Source organism: Camelus dromedarius, chromosome X (assembly GCF_036321535.1).
Source record: "Camelus dromedarius isolate mCamDro1 chromosome X, mCamDro1.pat, whole genome shotgun sequence".
In the NCBI taxonomy this organism is placed as follows: Eukaryota; Metazoa; Chordata; class Mammalia; order Artiodactyla; family Camelidae; genus Camelus; species Camelus dromedarius.
The window spans coordinates 38413928-38436392 of record NC_087472.1 but is presented as its reverse complement, the minus strand read 5'-3'; the positions used below and the strand labels follow the sequence as shown (position 1 = coordinate 38436392).

Here is a 22465-nt window from a genome sequence, read left to right as displayed (position 1 = left end):
GTGCGCTCTTAGGAGACGAAGACCTTAAGCATCGTTGCAACCTAAAGATTTCATCTACTGGAAAAGACACCTCCAGAAGGGCTCTCTAACCTCACTGGAAAGACCCCTATCAGGTACTGCTAACCAACCTTTGTGCCATCAAACTCCAGAGAACAGACTGCTGGATTCATATGACATACCTAAAGAAAGCACCGCACCCTGAGAGGACCTGCATATCATCTGGTGACCTGAAAGTTAATAGTTCCCGGAATTGAAGCAGACAACATCTGATGAGACAGCTTACCCCAGACATCGAGACCAGACCTGCTGGAAGTTCGTCTGCCAAACCTTTGATAATGATGTGACACTTCATATGATCCCCAATGTCTATGATCTTGATGATATATGGACTTTAGATAAAAAATGCCTGAGAGATTTCCCTCCTACCCTTCCTTGTTACTTGAATGTGACCTCAATAGGTTTCCAATACGTGCACTTTCCCTCCACTGTGGGACACTATACCCAGTAAAGGTCCCTTCTGGCATTCAAGGACAAAAAGCCACTGGAACCAGAAAACCTGACTCTTGATCAGCCATGCTTTTAGAGAAAGATCATGATCAAAAGGAGGAAATGTAAAAATGAATAAACAAAAATCACAACTGGAAGTCAGGAGGCTAGAAAGGGGAGCTCTCACACCCTGTGACAACAGCAGAACCCAACAGGAAGAAGAAAGACTTCCTCCTCTTGCCTGGTAAGAATTCAGCCATTGAGATTGCCACAACTCAGTCAATGAAAAGCCACTATAATGCCAACTCTCAATTCCTCCAACAGACTCTTTGTTTACTATAGCCCCCCAACTTCCTTTTCCCCTCCTTGCTGTAAGAGGTACCTGTGTGTGGCTTGCCATGGTTGGAAACCCCAAATTTTAATTCTTTGTTGACCCTGAATAAACCCATTTTTGTTGGCAGTCTATTTGTTTTAGGTCAACATTGTTAATAATAGGGGAATATGGGTATTTGGGGACTATCTGTATTTGTAATTTTTCTGTATATCTAAAGCAGTTCTAAAAATAAAGGTTTTTTAAAAGTTGACTAAAAAAAAAGATAAGTACCATACAGTTTGTCCAGAAGAAATGGAGAGGCCCAGAGCTGAGACAGTTACTCTGGTACCCGAAATCTCACTCACACAGCCTGTCAGACCCTTAACTTTAATACACAGACGCTGAAGCCAGACCACCTGGCTTTGAATTCTGGCTTTACGACTTACTAGCTGGGTAACCTTGGGCAAGTTACTTAACCTCTTTGTGAACCTCATCTCTTAAAAAGAATGAAAGCCCTGCTTTTTGTCATGTTATAATAAGGATTAAATGAGTTGAATATGTATAAAATACTTAAATGTGTGCTGGCAAATAGTAAGTTCTATACGAATACTTTGTAAACTGAAAAAGGAAACCATGATGACTAAAAGTTCATTTAGTAATTAGCTATAATCATACAAGGTAGGGAGATGTGGGTTTGGTTGCTATGAATCAGGCAGTGGTTGCCATGGACATGACAGAACCTTGCCAGCCACTGTTAGGACACTGCCATACCCTTTATAAGGGGGCAACTGAGCTGTGTTACTCTGCCAAGAAGGCTAGAAAGCTTAATACACCTTCCAATTATTCTACACATCTTATGTCTTTCACCCAAAAAGAACCAACTTCTAATCAGATACATAATTAACCACCTCAAGGTAAGAAAAATATATCATTATCTCCATTCTATAGATAAGAAATCTGAAAATGGCAGGTTTAATTTAGGTGATTTCATCCCAGAGTATCCAGGAGAGGTGCTAGAAATGAAAGAAAGGACCTGGTAATTCCTAGCCCAATTATTTTCCTTCTCGGTTACCCTATGTATCCTTCTTAGGATATGTTCTTAAGGAAGAATTTGTGTGATGCCAGTTTGACCTTTCTTAGTGGCACTAACAAATACAGACTGCCTGAGATCAAGTTAGGAAGCTCTGCCAATTATCAGGAAATAGACATGAAGCTGCTACTGGCCTCGTCTCAAAGGGAGATGGCTATCATGGAACCCAGATGATCAGACTCTGGTGTTTCAGGCTTCAGGTCTTATCAGCTTTATGAGCAAAGCCGGAGTGACGCTGGTTTTGATCATAGGCCACATATAAGGTTTCTCTTTTGTCTGGCATAAACCAGAGCCATTCTCCAAGAGGTCCTTATGGGAAGCCGAATAACTTCCTAGAGAATGAACTATGCTCTAAGAAATGATACGAAATGTAAGAGTCTCTGTGGGAAAGGCCGTTGTCCAAAACAGTGGGTGACTCTGCAGAACCCTGCTAAGCTGGCACATACCACTGTGCTCATAGACAGCTAAGCAAAACCCATCTGGGTATGAGCCTAAGTACTTTGTTAACCCAGCCAGAGCTTCCCCCAGCCCTGGACCCCAACATAATTATTCATTAGGAAAATATGAATCAAAACCACCATTAGATACTACTTCACACCCCCTAGTATGGCTATAAACAAAAAGACCAAAAGAAGTTGGAACCATCCTGCACTGCTGGTAGGAATGTAAAATGTAAAAAGAGTCTGGCACTTCCTAAAAGGGTTAAACATAGAGTTATCATATGACCCAGCTGTTATACTCCTAGGTATACACCCAAGAGAATTGAAAACACATGTACACACTGAAATTTGTATACACATTTATATAGCAGGATTATTCATAAGAGCCAAAAAAGTAGAAACAATCCAAATGTCCATTAACTGATGAATGGATAAACAAATGTGGTATATTCATACAATGGAATATTAGTCAGCCATAAAAAGGAATAAAATACTAATACATGCTACAACATAGATTAACCATGAAGTGATTGTGTAAATTACTTTTTACTTAGGCAATCACTCCCAAATATGGCTGTACTTTGAAATCACCTAGGCTGCTTATGCAACCCCAAGAATCTTTTGAGAGTACAGCACCTGGACTGATGTTTGAAATCCATTAGACTAGATGATCTCTAAGGTGTCTTACAGCACTAGAAATTGTATGCAATCTATGATAGTGGGTCACCAACACTCACATTTCTGAAGCAGAGGCAGTAAGAGAACCAAGCCTAATGGATAATTGTTACTTAGAACAGGTTTTCCAATAGCTCCTTCTTGAAACCTAAGCTAGTTCTTCTCCAAGGCATCACTCCATCCCACCCCAACCCCCAAAGCTGAATGAAGATATTCCTAACAGGGATAAACCAAGATTGAAGGGATAGGCCATACCTGATGCCATCATGCCTGTGTGGGTTGCTTTAGTGAGAAATCACCCTATTTTGCCTCTCGAGTTGATGATAACCAGTCCCTCCCTATATGACATAGGCAAGGTTGGACAGAATGAAGTAATGGACTTCCAGTAATCCCAGGCTTTCCGTTTATCGGTACCTGTGTACTCATAAGCTGACTTAGGTTTGGTGTTAATAATGGGGCTGATTTCTTGTTTACTTGTTTTCTTTAATATTAAAGAACAAAACTGAATCATGTTCCGGCTACTGACCTCCTGCTGGTCTCGCAGTAAGGAAACTGAAGAGACACGAAGGTAATGTAATTATTTCTCTAGACCTGTTCTCTTATTTCCTCCAATGTATCTGCCCACAATCCCTCAAAGGACAAGTCTTTATGATATTTATTGTTAGGTGAAGTGACTAAGCAGTGTCTACAAGACTGGGGGCAGGGTTGGGGGAGGATGGGCAATTCTACAAAGCCAGTGAATTGGGGAAGAAAAGCAGCCTTGGAGGCTTTGGGGAGGGGTTCCCATACCACCTTCTAACACCTTGCTGTGCCTGCCTACTGCAGGCAGATCCCCAAACACCAGGAAGAGTAGAATCCTTTGTTTAGCCCGAGAACTAATGGTGCTTTTAAGGCTTTGGCTCATTTTTCTTTTCCATTTCTAGGAGTGTGACCATCATCGTCATTGGATTGGACAACTCAGGCAAAAGTGTTCTTGTGGAGGCGATCCAGAGACGTAAGGAACTAAGAGCATTAGATACTGGTTTAGGTCTCCCATGGGCCCCAGGGACCAATGAAATAATAATTCCCTCCTAGCCCTTACTTCATGGCCCTCAAGTTTCCTCTTTTGAAGGTAAACACTTCCCAACACACACACACTCACTCACTCCTCTCCTCGGGTGTTAGCAGCCTGTTTATGTAATGTCTGTCACCTGCTCCCTTTACAAGCTATCCTAATTGAACGTCCTCTCATGGTGTCAGTACAAATGAACTCACACTATATAAAGCACTGCAGTCAATTATGAAGGATATTTGAAACAGTGTCTAGTTTCAGAGCTCAATTAAAGTGGAATTTGGTCTAGATAAGAGAGACAAGTGTGGGATGATGAGGAAGTTTAATAACATGCAACTCTTTGTGACAGTTCATATAGAGGGTTGGAGCTTGAGAAATGTTGTCAGTCCAGAGATGTGCAAGTTTAATACTAGATCTCCAGTTTAATACCTTGACATTTCAAGAAGCAGTTACACAGAATTGCAGGGAGCTACTTTTCCAGTTGTGAAGACCTTGCTAACTGCAGGCCAGTTAATCAAAGAGCCCAACACAGTGGCTGGCATAGGATGCCCTCCACTGATTTTTAATAAATAAAAGAAGGGGGTATGAGCACGTGGCCATATTTTATATAACCTGGCAGCCCTCTTCAAAGTATAGCAAAGGGCTAATCTGACTCCTCTGCCTCTGGCCAACTTGAAGCCAGTATCAGTTTCCTTGAATGACAGCCATAGCCCGCTGGCTGGTCTCACCGTCTCTAGTTGTCTCCCCAGTATTCAGTCCACACAGTTATCGGAAGGACTTGCCACACCTCTGCCATCATACCATTCTCATTCACATGCCCACACTTTCTGTACATGCTGTCCTGCTCCCTAGCACTTCATCCCCTCCATCATCTACCTGCTTAATCAAATGCCTCAAGACACAGCCTCAGCTTGACCTCAGGAAAGTTATCCCCAATGCCCGGTGCCTCCTTCCCCGGCTCCCACTCTATTCTCTGCCTCCCTCTATCATGCACTTATCACGGCATCGTTGTGCAACTGCAAGTCCACCCCCTGCACTGTGAACCCTTGAGTGAAAAGAATGGATCATTTTAGCTCTGTATCTCCAGTCTCTGTACTTTTATTGCCTTCAGGTAGGTACTCATATACATTTGTGGAATAACTGTTCTCCCAGACTCCACCATTCTCCTCAGGCTACATGTTGACTCTTAACAACTTCTCCCTCTCCCCCACCGACCCCCCAGAGGGGCAGCCCCAAGCACAGTTTAGCCAATGGTTCAGCCTAGTATCCCACCTTATAACAGGCAGCAAATTTGACTCCACCTCTCCCAATTCTCTGATAGGCAGACACAGTAAAAAGGTAAGCAGTAGCAAGAAAACCAAGGAGCCAGGATAAATCACAAGATTGCTGATAAAAGTGGGGGTAATTTTTAGAGCCCAACTCAACCCCACCCTAGGTTCCTAGCTTTACCAGTCTGAGTGGGGCCTGGGAATCTATATTTTAAGAACTCCCCAGGTCTTTCTAATGGCCAGCCAGCTTTGAGAAGCACTCACCTGCAATTACCCCTATGCTATTTTGTCTAGGAGAATACTGTCTGCTTTCCATCCTCATTTCTAGAGGATAGAGCCTGGATTCTTAAGTTCTTACTGTGTAACTTGCCTTGTGCTTGGTGAATAACTTGGGGCTGATTCCTAAACCAACAGGTTTATGGTTGTGACTTCATTCACAGAGTTTTTAATGGCTAAGGAGCAAAGTGCCACTGATGTCCATTCTGAAGAATATCTCAGGCCACCTCTGTCCATGGAGGACTGCCAGAGTCAATCCAGTAGGTTGCTGTGTACCCAAAACATAATAGCTCACCTCCCCTGCTCTGGCAGATGTTTATGACTGCCAAAAACAGACAATAACCTAGGCAGGAAGTTCTAATCTACGAGTCATCACTTGTGTATTTGAAGATACCAGCTATAAAATATTTTGGGACATAAGCCATTACTGTCAATGACTCCATTCACTGTAACATGGCATGGTCATGTGGGGCAAGAAACCCGAGCATGAGCACAAGCAGGTGCTCTAAATGAGAGCGTTTAGAGCAGTGCCTCTCAAACCTGGCTATACATTTCAGTCATCTGGGGAGCTCTAAAAAAAATGATGCCTGAACCCCACCACAGGTCTATGGCATCAAACCCTCAGAGAATGCGGCCTCGTGGCAGGGGTTTCAAAAGCTCTACAGGTGATCCTGGAGCACAGTGAGTACTGAGCCAAAAATCAGAATCACTTGAAGCACTTTCACATCTACTGACCTGGGGAACAAAGGTTCAGATATTTTCCTCTGAAGAAGGCTCAGGAATCAAAATCTTAAGCACACCAGACAATAATGAGACACAACAGGCATGAGTTTTACTGCTTTCTAAGCTGGCCTTGATACAGTGAATATTTTAAAATTACCTTTAGAGTTTTAACCTATTCATTTATTTTTAAGTAGTCTAATCCAGACATAACAAATAACACATCAAAGTTATAAGTGAAAATTGTATGTTATGTGAAAGCTATAATTAAAATCATTGACTAACATAAAAACAGAAGAGGACATTATGAGATGACATTAAATGTGGTATGTACATATACACACATACATAGAGACATATTATGTATACATATAAATGTGTGTATCATGTATTTCCAAAGATCTGAAAGCATCCTGTTAACTTCAGAGCTAAATCACTTGTTCTGGCAATCCTATGGAAAATGTCCCAGGTAGATCTGATACTATAAATAAGACACTACTGATTCTGGTCTTGGAAATCCCAGGTGTAAGTGCACAGAATCTATAAAATCATTATGCTACTAATGTAGGCAGAGAGCTAGGCCAGAACTGTCAGCTCAACAAACTGGAATGTATCTACAGGCTGTCATGCTGAACTACATTTCTCTGGGGCTGACTGAGGTGTGGAAGGCCCTGCAGGATTGTATGGTCTGACCATAGCCCTGAAAGGGCAAATGAATCTGAGTTTAGCATGGTTTCTCAGGGGAGATATGAGGAAGAGGACTTCATACTCTCATTCACAGTAATAGGCACGATCACCATTTATTGAACACCTACTAAGTGTAAGGGAAGGCGAGCCCCTCCCTCACAGAGCTTATATTTTAGTTGAGGAGACAGCACACGCACAGAATGAGGTGAAGGACCAGTGTAACAGACCATGTGCTCAAAGAGAGAGAAGTGAGAGCCGGGCAGGTCAGAGAGGCTTCCTAAAGAAAGTGGTACTTGAGATGAGCCTTGAGAAGAGCTGGGAGAGAAGGGCTTTCTGTTCATTTATTCATTCGCTTATCCAATTCAGTCAATAAATATTTCCTCAGCCCCTGTGTGCCAGCTTCTGTGCTTGGCATTGTGAAAATAACAGTAAAACCGAGGGGTTCCTATCCTGTTGCAGTTTATAACCCAGACAAACAAATCACAGAATGCAGAATGCTGTAATATGTGCCATGATAGTGGTTAAGTCCAGAAGACAGGCACCTTATCCAGACTGGGGGATGGTGGTGTGCATTAGAGAAAACTTTCTAGAAACAAGATCTAAATTGGTATTTAAAAAACCAACCAGGTGTTAAGCCAGCAGAGCGTGGTGGAGGAGTGTCCTAAGCAGCAGGAATAGCACCTTGTGAAGGCCCAGGACAAGAGAGAGTGTGACAGTCATGTGGAGTAGGGGCTGGGGAGGTAGAGGAGCCAAGAAGTAGAGGGAGGAAGAGATGGCGTGTGGACCAGGGACCCTGGACACCAGTCAGGGTAGAGATGGATCTGGCAAGTTAGGAGGTAAAGGAGTCTGTAGTCTATCCTGGAAGCGGTGGGCACTCACCAAACGTTCCTGAGCCAGGAGAGGGTAGCATGGGTAAAGTGCCAGCTTAGGAAGATGAATCTATGTGTGAGCAGGATGGCAGGACACCCCATAGGAGTCCTCAGGGCAGGCTCTATTCAAGTCTCAGATCACCTTGTGACAAATTCCTTCATCTAACTCTAGACCCCTGTCTTGTGGTTATTTCTCCTTTCTTTCCCTATGCATAGTGCTCCCCAGTAGGATGGGCAGTTGTATGAAATCTGAACTGACCACACTCCTGCTGGATGATTATGAAGTTTCCATCTATGACCTGAATGGAGATACGAAGGGTCAAGAAATCTGGCCCAACTACTACGCGCAAGCACACGGGCTTGTTTTTGTCCTGGATTCCAGTGACTTCAGCCGCATGCCAGAAGTGAAGTTCATCCTAACACGCCTGTTGTCTGATGAAAGAGTGGCAGGAAAACCCATCCTACTGTAAGATTCTACCTTTGTGTCTGATCTTCCCTTCCCATTTTGTGCCTTTAGAAAAGCAGCAACATAGGAAGGACCTAGGTGGTCCCTTTGTCACATCCAGCTAGTCCTCCTCTCCTCTTAGGCTCAGTGAGGGGGAGCAGCTTAGTCCTCTGGGGGTGGTTTTCAGGAGCCACTTTCTACCAGACACTGCCATGGGGAAACCTATTACCTAATGGTGCAAAGATAATTCTGAAGGCGAGCATCAAAGGGAAACAGAGTAATATCTGGACCTTCCACCCCTATCCCTCAACTTGTCCTGAAGACTGCCTTCTTAAATTTGCTTCTCTTTTCTGGCTTCAGTCTCTGACCCTGAGACGATGGCAGAAAATCCCTGTTTTGTATATTCATTGCCAGTGGCCTCCTCCCTTGGTGGACTGCCTAAGAGTTATGTAACTAACACTTATTCCAGGCTAATAATTCGGGTGGCCCATCAATCTGCATCCCTCACCCCACTCCCTTTTAGCCTTTTTGGTTCCTCATTAGCACCCCCAACTCCAGCAAGAACAGAGCTTGGAGGATGTCAAAGCTCCACATCTGTTCATATCCCAGGTAGCAATTCTAATGAAAGTTTAATGGCGTAGCGTAGAGGAAGTGGGAAATGAGGCCTGGAGATTAATTGTGGTTTCAAATTATTTGTGCTATTCTTTCCTTCACTGAGAGGTGGCTAGAAAAATGTCTGGCTCACCTCACTGGATATGAACGCTAGTTCCTGGATATGCAGCAATTGTACCAGAATTGGTTGACCCCTCCCTTTCCTTTCTTTTCTTGCCCTTGACCTCAATTTCTGTTTCACTTGTCCTCTCTTCTTCCCTCCCTCTCTCCAATGCCCTGCCCTAGCCTGGCCAACAAGCAAGACAAGAAGGATGCCCTCCTCCCTTGTGATATTATTGAATATCTGCTGCTGGAAACACTAATGAATGAGAAAAAGTCCCCGTGCCGAGTGGTAAGTGTCCAGCCCTCCCCGCCTTCATCCTCTCCAGCAAGGCCAATGCCTCTCCTGGCCTGGTCCATAATCAGCCTCCTATGGCGCGTCTTAGGCAAAGATTCTCCCTGCCAGGCAACAACCATGGTCATGATTTCTGACTCAACAGTGATAATAAATATCACACTCTGATAACACTTCACATCTGTTTTCTCATTAGGCCTGCAAAATAGCTCTTTAAAATTGGAAGTTTCAAGAGCCTCGTTTTATGGATAAGAAAGCTAAGGCTCAGAGACTCTCAGTGACTTGCCCAGGGTCACACATCCAAGACATTACACTTGATTAAAGGATCTTAGCTTTTGTACCTTTCATTTACTCTCTCAGGAGTGAATGCTGGGTGTCTCCTGGAAAGTCTTTTTTTTTTACTTTGTTATTGTATTATTTAATTATTTTATCTCGGTTGGGGTGGGGAGACGTAATTAGATTTATTTATTTTTACAGGAAGTACTGGGGATTGGACCCAGGACCTCGGGCATGCTAATAATGTGCTCTACCACTTGAGCTATCCCCTCCCCGCTCCTGGCAAGTCTTAAGAGCCTCTCTAGGCACAGCAGAGCTTACATGTACCTCTGCTCTTTGGCTCAGGGTGATTGGGATTGTGGGCCCCAGGACTCCCAGGCTCCTGGGCTGGAGCCTTCTCTTCTTTTTTTTTGTCACAGGAACCCTGTTCAGCCATTAAAAACCTTCAAAGAAGGAACCATCAGCCTGTAATTGAAGGCCTGCGCTGGCTGTTATCTGTTATTGAGTATAAACGTGAAGAGCAGCATACTCGCCAACAGCCACCCCCATCAAGCATTCCAGCTTCCGGAAGTTTAGACGAAAGATGCTCATCAGAAAGGTACTGAGCGGCCTGTTAGGTGTACTGATAAGAATAGATGCAGGATCAATCTTCAACATAAGCAGGGAGTCCTGGGAGGGGCTTGGATTCTGTGCAGCACTGGGCAAATCTCTCAAGAGCAGCTGGCCCCAATGGGGCAAGAGCAGTGACCTTGAGCATGCCAGCATGGTTAGGTACTCCCTCCCCCTGGCACAATGTGAGTCATCACGTTAGTGGGATGAGTTGTACAAAGGTGAAGCCATCAGAATTAGAGCTTCTCCAAAATAGGGTTTCTCTTCCCTGGTTTGTCACACAGAAAAGGAGCACGAGCCCCTTAAGGAGCATACTGGCAATATCCTGTGGGTGAATATCCTGGAGCTGCCCCATTCTCCACTTCCCATTCTCTGATCCTCCCAATAATAAGGAAAGATGGGAGAGAACAGGAATGTGGAAAAGAATAGGATCAAGGTTTTGAGGAGTAAAAGGACTAAATGTCCTCTTGCTCGGTTATCCCTTTCATTGTCCAAACACATATGGCAGGGATGGGGTGATGGCTGTGCTTGATTAAGGAGCTTGCACCTTTTTTTCACTATAGCTTTGTCCCTTCTATCTTTCCCAGTTTTGCTACCCAGATGGGAATGGCCAAAGGAAAAAGACCACATCAAGAACAATCCTCAATGGAACCGAGGCCTCTAAAGCCAATCCTACAGGTTAACAGCTCATTAAATGTCACTGCCCTAGGGACCAATCACTGCACTCTCAGGCACCAACTGACCTTTTTTTTCCCCCTCTGTCTTGCTATACAGAAAGAAGATATAAGAGTAAGAGCTAAAAAGAACATATCAGTTACATTTGCTTTAGAAGAACCCATGGAGGAAGGTGAATGTTTTGGGGGAAATGGATCTCATAACATCACTGAGCATCACTACAATCAGTGTGATAACTTGCAGTCCCAGGATCCATATGCCGAGGACAATCCTTTTGAAGGTAATGCTGGATCAATGGTTCGTCAGAGAAGAAAAGATAGAAAGACCTTCCCTAACAATTTATAAAACAGTATTCCTATTTTGAGTTTGAAACTTTTCTCATACTGTGGTTGGTGGTCAGGAGAAAGAGGAGTAGATGAAGTGTAGGGAGAGTGTTCGGGGACCACTCGCTGGCAGCCCAGTATGATGCCCCAGCACTGGCTGACACAAGATCTTTGTTTGGATGGCTGTAGGGTTAGCTTAAAGGTTATGATTTCCGGTGGTGGAAGTATAAATTGGTACAACCTTTAGGGAGAGTAGTTTGCTCTCCTGGTCTCCCTCTCGATATATATATCAAGAACTTTCAAAATGTGGGAACCCTATGAGCTAATCATCTCATGTCTTAAACTATAGCCAAAAATAATTCTACAAGTACCCAAAAAAGGGTGCTCATGGTTGTTCAATCATGGTATTGTTTACAACAGCCGAAAGTTGGAAACAAGCTAAATGTCTAACGATGGTGAATGGCTAAATAGATTATGGTGCCACCCACACACATGGAATGCAATGCAGACATTAAGAGGGCCAATGTTGTCTTACATTTACTGGCCTGTAAAGTTTTCCAAGACCTGACGTTTTGTTAGAGAAAATGGCAAGTCAGAGGACAGCATGTACAGCATGATGTGTATACATGTGCAGAATATCTGGAGGGAAATCAAACATGAACAGTGGTTTTCTCTAGGGCTAAGATTCTAGGTGATTTTGAGAAGTAAAGGATCAAGGTACCTTTTTTGTGGATTTTGCTTTTATTGGAACTTTTTAATAATCATATATGATTCTCCCAGTACACTAAAGGCACTGAAAAAAAGCTGTGAGGACTTACAGGCCCATTGTTGTTAATAGCTTATGCCATCTCAGTGTTCCTTGGCCCCAGTCTCCATGATGGTAAACTGCCCATATTATAATTTCACCTCTGCTCTTCAAGGGATCTGGCCCTTCACACTACCCCAGAGCCTTAGGCTGTCACACCCATACCAGAGGGGCCTGAACTTGGCCAGGGCTGCTGAGGAAGAGAGAGGCACTGCTCTGAGATTGAGGGGTGAGGATTAGAGTTGAGTGGAAGGAATCTGGTAGAAGAACGGAGGAAGTGTTTTACTAGAGGTCAGAAAATACCCCTAAATCTCTGTCCAAAATTGAAATCCATTTTTTATTTCTATAACCTCAGAACCAAGGGCAAAAAAGAGAATGGACACCTGGGACCCAGAGGAGATATTAGTGGACAATCCCTGTGGAGAAGCCTTTGGATCCTGCGGTTAGTATTCCTCACGGGAAGGGGAGAGGGGAGAAAGCAAAAGGGAGAGAAAGTATGAGGTCAGGGCAGAGGGTGTGTAGCTAGTGGGGTGCAATCTACACCCCCTAGGGAAGTAGCGAACACCCTCCTCCCCCGGATGTGGTCTGGGAAGGACAGGAAGCCTAGTACTTAGCTTCACTTGCAGTGACTGGCTGTTTTCTTTCTCTTTTTAGACTTTTAACAGAGCACTGAAGAGAAAAATGGAGGGAAGTCAAAAGAAATATATCCCTCCTTCAGTGAATGGATTTATCTACAGAACCATCAGGATTACTTAGCTTTTCAATTTCTGTTTGCTAATACCTCTACAGTCCCCCCTAAAACTCCACCTAATCTAACATAATATTCCTAAGAACCCCCATTGTTCTTGTCCATCAACATTCTAGCCATCAAATGAATCTTATCCCCACGGAGAGGCTCAGGAACAGCAGGGGAGCATCCACTTGAGAATGAAAACAACGTTGGCAAAGAAGATCAGAGCCTTGACATTTCTGTACCCAGATGCTCCTGATGAAGTCTGTGAACATGTCGTGGGTGACCAACTGAAACTGAGGTTTAGATGTACACAGTCAGTTTAGAATTACATCTTCCCCTCTACGGTTATTGGGTATAAGGGGACTGGCATAAACAATTTCTCTGCTGAGAATTAGGCTCTGTTGAATCATTTTCAGTCATGCCTCCAAAAACAACTCGGTTTTAAATTCCCAGCCACTGTCTGTGAAGCCTGGCAACGATTCTTTTGCTGGCCCTTCAGGAATAACAATTGCTGTCTGTCCTAACATTTGGGTTAGGTATGCAAAACCTGTATGAACTTAAACCCATTCAACTCTCCATCCCAAGAAGGGCAGTGGTAGTGGTGGTAGTTATGATTCGTTATTATTACGACTATAATTTTCACAATCAGCAGCACAGCCCCCATTTACTGAGTGCCTTCTGGACATCAGGTGCAGCACTAAGCCCTTCCCATTCATTATCTTATTCACAACAACCCTTGGGAGTAGGCAGTATCCGTGCCTGCGAGTTACAGATGAGGAAACTAAGGGGCAGACATTAAATAACTTATCCAAAGTCCCACAGCCTGTAAGAAGCAGAGCAGGAGCCTGTATCCAGATCTCACTCTGGGGCTACTTCAGGCCAGAAAGATCTGCTTAGGCTTTTCTCAAACTCCATCCAGAAAGAGAAATCTACACCCAGGAGAGATGCTGAAGCTTAGCTATGCCCAGGTCAGAATTATGTTGTTAGCAGAAAGCACACCAGTAGTCTTAGCAGACAGCTGAGTGAGCACTCTCACTGTACCAGGTGCTGGGCTAAGTGTCTTACATACATTATTGCCTTTCATCTTCACAAGTTCTGAGGTCGGCTCTATTATCATCTTACAGAGGGAGACACTGATGTTCAGAGAGGTCAAATCACTTGTCCCAGGGCACCCACTTGGAAATGGCAGAACTGGTGTTCAAACAGGTCCAGCTCCATAACTCAAGCTCTTAATTCCTACACTATATGGTCTCACCAGGCAGTATAAACCAACTAGCCTACAATTGTTTCTGAGAAATACAAACCTGGCCCAGAAAGCTCAGTCTCACAGCCCCATCTGGAGGACCCAACACTGTCTAAGGCTGCAGCATTGACTATTCTACCTGGCCTGTGGCCTTATGCCCAAGGGGACCACCCCAAGAACCTTGTGGGACTTTGACAGGATTCTGACTGAGGCTCAGCTTATTAGTGATGGAGCCAGAAGGAAACTTACAGAACCTCCAGTCCAACCCCAGTTGTTAAAACAGATGAGGAGTTTGGGGTACAGAGAGGTTAAGTGACTTGCCCAAGACTATACAGCTGATCACTGACAGACATGCTCCTAAGATCCAGATCTCCTGAGTACCCGAGCCAGTGCCTCAATGTACTATGTCCTCCCTGGGTCTTCTCTGGCCACTCTTCACCCACCTCCTCCAATTTGCCAAAAAAATATCACTGGACAATTCTGCTGACAGTTACTCTCTGGGGTGCAGCAAGTATCTGTACTGATGCAGAGTTTTATCAGGCAGGAGACCATGATTCAACAAACCAAGGTTCTTCAGAAAACAGAATCTTCCACATTTCTCTTTATGACATGTATGTCTACAAGGCAGGCACACTTTCTCTGCCAAGGGGGAGGGGGACATGTGGCTAAAAGGGGCTGGGAGTGCTACCTATGACTATGGACAGGGTGGACAATTTAGGCTGAAACAACCTCTGACAAAACTGAAATTCAGAATATGGGCACAATTCCCTTTCTACAGTATTGTTCCTGTGCTCCTGGGTGTCAACCAAATTTTCCTACATAGAATCCATCAATCACTAAAAGTTAAAGAATATCTTCCAAACACAGCCAGCACGCTCTTATTTATTTGGAGTGAGTAGTTTTGTTGCTGCCAGCTGTTACCGTACTTTCCAACCCCTTATCAGGCTGGGTGACTGGCCAGTTTCCCCTAGTGGAGGCAGGAATACGAGAACCTATCTCATAGGCTTGCTGTGAGGATCGAAGGGGACAATCCAGATCCAAATGTTTAGCATAGTGCCCAGCACATAATAAGTAGCTCCTGAAATGTCAGCTGCTATTATTACAATTAGGGGAGGATCTTAAATCATTAGACAGCTATACCCCGCTTCTGGGAGAAGTATCCTCTTTTCTGTAAAGAACAACCCAAGGAGAGATGTCTTAGAGTCTACGGTCCAAACATTGAGAATCTATGGTAACCATAACCACTGCCGACCACTGCTTCTCACATCCTTGTCTTTGAGAATCCTAAATCTGCCAAAAAGGTCTTACAAATCTATCTCAGCATGGCAGCACAGAGACCAAGATTAATGAGAGTTTCTTGAGCCTCGAGGGCAAATTTTCTTTCAGGCAAGTGGTTGCCTTGGAGTTTCTCTCCTTTCCTTGTCAAGGTCCTGGCCTCCTCTGCCAGGACTTTTAAAGTCTAGCTCCTGTCAGAGGCACTTCGAACATGTGACCCTGGACCATCATTCAACAAGCCCCATGTGGTCTGGGTTCTTGTCCATTTTGTCTTGCAAGACAGGCCTGGGCTTTCTGACTAGAGAATTCAATATGCATACGTAGAGGGGTCCCTCTGCTCCAAATGGTTTTTACTCTTGAAATCTGATCTCCGCTGTTCATATATTGTTTCTACCCACCCTGCAGTGCCCATTCTGCAGGGTTGGTATCCAGTATGACCTGCAGAACATGGGTCATAGAGTCACTACAGAGTAAGGATTAAGGAAGAACTGTGATAATTTAGGGCTGGAGCATGGAAACCAAGAGTAACTAACCCAGCTACAAATGCCCTGAGATTTAAATGTGTGTTGCTTGGGCCATCCCAGTTGTGTTTTGAATATCACTTCTCCTTCCCAGTAACCTATTAAAATTACTTGCTTTCCAGGCAGTTGCAACTTGCAAGACTTAACCAAATACACCGAAAACACCACCACTCAGAATTCTGCCAAGTAGCATTCTTAACCATAAAACACCACTGGCTATGGGTGGGGTAGGGGGCAAGCCTGCACTCACTGCTTTGTCACTCACTCCTGTAAACCCTTCACTGGATGGCCGAAACTAGGATTTCTAACAGGAAGTGGGGTAGAGAATAGGACTTGAAACCATACCCCCATCCCACTTCATTTTCATAGGTGCACCTAAAAGAACTGTTGCCGTGTCACCCCGACTTCTGCCTTATTCCTTTAGCTATAATAATCTATCTTCCCACTCCCCTTGCATTTTCTCTCATATCAAGCCCTGTGGGAAACGCAGGTGGAGTTGTTATCCCAGGCGAGAGAGAAAGCAGCAGGAACTTCCTGCTGTTGGCAAGGAGACAGTTTCAGCCGAGGGTTGTGGGAGTCAGGGTCTTGCACTTCCAATCCTGCGCCCATGAAGTGCCTGGCTCAGGTCCAGGGAGCCCAGGAGGCCCTGCTGCCGGGTGGTGGGCAGAGCGATGTTAACAAAGCGCTCAAACTGTGCTGTGCACTGATGACTCAAGAATCCCACGCAATCCCACACTCAGGCTAGTCGCCACTTCCAGGAACTAAAATAGACCTCTGGTGCTAAGAGACAGCAGGCCTTTTATATCTGCTCAGAAAAATGAGCCCAGCCCTAAGAACCATCCTGCTATGTGATACAATGGAATGTTACATTAGCCATTAAAGGTGACAATTATGCGCGCTGTGTAGGTGGGAACCAGAATGTGAAATAATGTCACAAAAAAAAAAAACAGCAAAATAGGTAACAGGTACACATGCTGATCAGAACTATGGAAAATATACAGAGAAGAGCTCATCCCTAAAGAGCGAAGAGAATGAGGAGCACCAGAGTTGGAGCTTCCACTCTCCCTCCGCTGACACCTTTTGTAATGATACACTTTTTAAAGTCGCTGTGCTGGTCACACTAGGTTACTGAGGCACCTGCCTTTTAACTGACACAGGAGTTAACTCTGTAGATCATTTGATTCAGGCAATAATGAAGAACTGAATGCTAAGGGGGTTGGTGCTTTAAAATGACTGGATCCTTCCTCTTACCACTTCCTTTCTCAGAATCAGTGCACAGATGAACATTTCAGGTTTAGCACTATGAGAAATTAGCACTATGAGAAAATAACAGAATTTAGCACAATGAGAAATTCCTTCCAAACACCTGGCCAACCAGACTCTAAGATGAGAGTTTAAGAAAATGTGTATTTGGACCTCTCTTAAGTTAAGCTGCTGTGTTTTGAAGTTGGCTAGCTTATATGGAGAGAAAGGAACTGTTTTTTGACAGGCTGCCAGAAATTCCTTATTGTAAAAGAATTTGCTCAATGCTCTCCTCCCCACCCTTTGTCACTTTGTCACATGTAGTACTTACAGTCAGCCAAACATCCAGCATATTATCTGTGTTATCTCCTGGGGCCCTGGCCTCAACCCTTGCCCAGACTTGGTTTTTCTAGAATTAGCTTTCAATCAGTATGTTTAGTTTTTAAAAGATTATGTGTAGGTTTTTTTAACTTTGTATCTTTAAAATAATTTTAGATTTGCAGAAGAGTTGTAAATACTGTACAGAGGGTTCCCATATACCCTTCACTCAGCTTTCCCTAATGGAAAGCTACGGAACTTTGATCAAAACCATGCTATTAACTACGGAACTTTGATCAAAACCATGCTATTAACATTAGCACAATACTATTTACTACACTATAGACTTTGTTCAGATTTTCATCAGTTTTTCCACTAATGTCCTTTTTCTGTTCAGGAGCCAGTTCAGGATCCCATGCAGTATTTATAGCATGGTTAGTTTAAAAAAAAAAAAACAACCCTAGAAATAAGTTTCCTTTTAGAAGGTGGAATAGGTAAGTAAATGTCTGGGCAATTTATGATCCTGAGCTGTTGTACCCAAAGGGGACCTCTATCACTTCTGTACCAAAGCCCTTAATTCATGACACCTCATCACAGTTATTTTCAGAAATCATGTCTTACATCACTACTTCTCACAGTAGTACAAAGGGATTTGACAAGTAAACTATTTTAGCAACCAATATTATAAGGGTGACAAAAATGAGAGGGATGGCCTTATCTGTTTCCTATGCTTCATTTTTCTTCAAACTGTATTGAAACTTTGTACCAGAAGCTGTAATATTTGACTATAACATAAATGCTGAGAAACACCCACACCAATAGCAAAGGGACTCTTTCCAATGTGTATTTGGTTTTGTTTGCCTGAAATTTAAGTATTGAAATCTTACAGAAACCAAACTGATTAGGTTATTTTGGCTCATTAATCTCAAGAGAGGGAAGGGAAAGCAGGCTATGACATCCATTTCTCGCTTCAACAAATAATGAGATTATTAAGAATAACTCTCACTTAATCCATGCCAACTGTGTGCTGGGCAATTTGCAAAGTGCTTTACATACATTGTTTTGCTGAATGGGGCACAAGAATGCCGCGAAGTAAGTATTGTTATTACCCTTCTTTTACAGGGAGAGGGGCAGGGAAGAGAGGATTGAAGAGGTTAAGTAACTCGCCCAAGGTCACACAGCATGTAAGTGACTTAGCCAGGTTCAAGGTTAGGTCAGCCTGATTCCAAAGCCGGTCCTCTTGGCCACTATGCTTATTGCCTCTCTGCCACCTGCCACATTCAGACACTGGGCTGGGTGTGAGACAGAGATACAAGAGTGAATGGCCCTTATTCCCTCAAACCTTACAGTCTAGTTGGAGGCGAGAGACCATTAAACAGCTAAGGAACAGCCCTCTCTTCTCAGGTACTCCTTGCATTGGTTACAAATAAAGGTGATCAGCAAATGCAAGCAGTGAATCCCCGTACCTTTATATATTTAAATTCCTTTTTCAGGTCCTCAGGGGAAAGTCCTCTCCCCTCCCTGTACCCTGAGGATGCCTAACAGTTAGGAATGGACTTGAGGATACTGACATGTTCCTCCATTTTGTGGCTCTGGGCTAGATGTTGGCATTGCTACCCCACTGTCTCCTTTGAGGAGAAACAATAGGAAATATAATGTGCAGATACATATAATGATGGAATCAAACCAGCTGATGGAAAATTGTTAAGTCTGGGACATAATAATTATACTCCATTTCAACTGTCCTTTTTTAATGTTTATTTATTGATTTATTTATTTATTTAATGGAGGTACTGGGGATTGAACCCAGGACCTCCTGTGTGCTAAACATCAACTTTTGCACTTGCATTAATTGGTGAGCTCTAAGGGAGCTTCAACTGATTAATGACTGTACTTTATGGACACGCCATTTTGAGACATATTTCTTAGAAAAATGACAATGATGACCCTGTAAATTATAAACTGGCAACATGATTTTGAAAGTGAAGGGCTGGAAGACTTAAATCTCAGCAAATGACAATCAGTCTCTTCTCCCTCCCAACCTCCAGTCAAATACCCTAACATTGTGGTATTCAATGCCAGCTGCACAAGGAAATCACTGGGGAAACTTCAAAATTACCAAAGCCTGTGTCCACCCCTCAGCAATTGTGATGATTTAACTGATCAGGGGTGTGGCCTGGATTTTGGACGTTTTAAAAGATCCCCAGGGGATTTTAATGTGCAGACAAGTTTGGGAACCACAGCCGTAATGCCCTAATCAGAGGATCATAACCCTGGCTGCACATTAAGATCACCTTGGGGGAATCTTTTAAAAATCCAGATGCTGGAGCCACACCCTGGAACAAATAAATTAGGATATCTGGAGGTAGCACCCAAGTCCCAGGAACCAGGATTTTTTGAAAAGCTCTCAGAGGAGTCCGATGTGCAGCCAAGACTGGGAAGCATAGCAGTAGCTGCAACTCCACACCTACAATAAAGGTGCATGCCAAAATTTGCACCCAGAGCTGCAGCAACTCTAAGGTAAGCCTAATGAGAAGCAGCCAGCTCTAGGAGCCAGGTAGGAAGCAGGCTGAGGACAAACCCTTAAAACAATCTTCCTACTTTAATATTAAAATGAACCCCCTTTTCTCTTGCCGTGTACGAGGGTGAATTTTAAGGCTTATCTAGCATCACTAGTAACTGATGGCATCTAAGCCCCACTCTCTACCACACACACCAAAACAACTGCACAACTAATGGGAAAGAGAATGCTTTAAAGGGATGAAAACCTTTGCAAAGGACTGCAAACCAGTGCTCAGACAAGAAGGAAGCAGACAAGCGAGCTATTTGGCCCACATACTACCCAACTAGTTAGTTTTTATGTGCAACTTGATGTGCATTTTTATTCATCAAGCCAAACACCGGGCGTGGAGAAAAAAACAAAGCAACCTAGATTGTGTTTCTCATCCTTACCTACACATGAGAGCCATCTGGGGAGCTTTTAAAATAATGATGCTAGGGCTGCACCCAAAGTGAGTGAGCTCAATCTCTGAGTAACTCACCCAGGAATCTCCATTTTAAAAGGTCCCCAGGTGATTCTAATGTTGCAACTATAAAACAAAGAATGTTGCCCACCATCCAGTTCTACCTAGAGTCCACCCTGTAAGGAATCCAGGAATGAGGCACTCTCTGCTCTGGGAAAACAGGCAGAACAGGCCCTCAGATTATCTTCAGAAAAATTTTTATGAACCAAGATTCTTGCATCTTCTCACACTTAGAAAAGCACTAAAATCATTAACAGATAATTATCTGTTCCTCGTTACTAGCACCAACCTTCTCGTGACTAGCAGGAACCTTCTACTGAGCTGTGTGCTGGACCGCATGTACCCCTTCTCCAAAATCACATACATGCTAAACTCCCAAGCTACCTCTTCATCAGAGCTCTCTGAGAGGCTGTGTCCGTAAGTCCCCAAATAAAACTGAAACTCATAGCTCTCGCACTGTGCGTTTTTATTTTAGTTTACACAACCAAGGCTGAGAACTGTCGCTCTAAACCAGTGGTTCTCAAACTTGAACATGCATCAGAATCACCTGGAGGGCAAATTAAATAAAACACAGAGAGCTGATCAGTGTTAAACCAGGAGAGTCCCAGGCAAACCAGGACTGTTGGGCACACTACAGTCAGATTCCTAAGTGGCCCCAGTGCTGTTAACAAAGGGTGGGGAGACTGTTCTAGATTAAAAGACTAAACAGACTAAAATGCATCATGTGAACTGGCCATAAAAGACATTCAGGGGACCGTTGGGGAAATCTGAATATAGAGCAGTGCTACTCAGCCAGCCCACAGATATAAATGAACCACGTCACTAAGCACACTATTTAATGCAGCTGACATATTTTTGGTAACAAGACTTTCTCAATGAAGGATGTGGCACACTGATACACTCTCTGGTGCAAGCTCCTTATCTCTGTGAACCATCAAGCAGTCTGCAAATCACACTTGAGGAAGCACTGGACTAGATATTAGATAATGTTAGTAAAGATCAGTGATGGACTGGTCATTGTTTTTAACTGGGCTTATGGTATAATAGGTAGAAAAATGTCCTTATACTTAGACGGTGTTGTTGAGATATTTAAAGGTGAAGTGTCATGGTGTCTACAACTGACTTTAAAATGGTTTATCGAAGAACAGATACACACACAGATAAAGCAAATATGGCAAAATGTTAACATTTGTTGAATCTCTGTGTTACACTGATGTTCATTGTACTACTCTTTCGACTTTCTTCTAAGTTTAAAAGTTTTTATTATAAAAATGACAAAACCATGATTCTAAAATCATCTTACTTACAAGATACAACACTAACAGAAGTTGATTATCTACAGCTAATCCTGTATTTATTCATTAGATATTCCTTGTGGAAATAGCTAAGTTAAAAACAGAAAGATGAGTTAGCCAGAAGGAAAAAGTGCATTCCAAACTGAGGAAATAGAATGTGGAAAGGAGCAGGACAGAAGAAATTTGTCTTTTTCAGGGAAAGGAACTCAAGGTGTATAGAAAAATGAGGCTGCCTAGATTATGAAGGGGCTTTGAGGCTAATGAATCATTTGGGAGTTTATTTTAAAAGCAGTAATAAGCCAATGACAGATTCAAGTACTGAAGAAACAGTGAGCTTGGCATTTTTGAAAACCCACTCTGGTTGCTTTACATTTATGCTTTACATTAAAATTGTTTAAGTTATAGAAATAATATTATTTACATAAAATGAAAATTAGAAAAATGGAAATAAATAATACATAACAATATATAAAATGAAAAATAGGGAAATGGAAATAAAACTTGTCAATCTGACTACCATTAATACTTTTTGTCATTTTAGATTACTTCTTTCTAGTATTTTTTAAATGGATATCTATATAAGTAGTCTTAAGAGCCATATTTTTCTGAGAAAGGCTTCTCTAGAGGTATTTAGGATTGAGAAGAATTAAAAACTCTAGTTGATCTTGTATCATTTTGTAAATCAGACGGTGTTTGCTAAGTTACACGTCCTTAGGCTGTTAAGATTCAAAACATAATCTAAATTGATGGGCAAGTATCCAAGAATAACTCCAGAGTTAAAGAAATCATGACTAGAGAATA

The 22465-nt window shown here is 43.1% G+C and overlaps 1 protein-coding gene across 1 annotated transcript; it reads left to right on the top strand.

Moving 5' to 3' along the window:
• Positions 1-276: 276 nt before the first annotated feature.
• ARL13A (ADP ribosylation factor like GTPase 13A) lies at positions 277-11063 on the top strand (the record flags this gene model as incomplete). Its single annotated transcript, XM_031446098.2, has 8 exons — positions 277-730; positions 3500-3572; positions 3928-3998; positions 8092-8341; positions 9218-9323; positions 10022-10200; positions 10799-10889; positions 10986-11063. Coding segments are annotated over exons 2-8 (834 nt in total), but the record flags the coding sequence as incomplete, so codon positions are not given.
• Positions 11064-22465: the final 11402 nt, after the last annotated feature.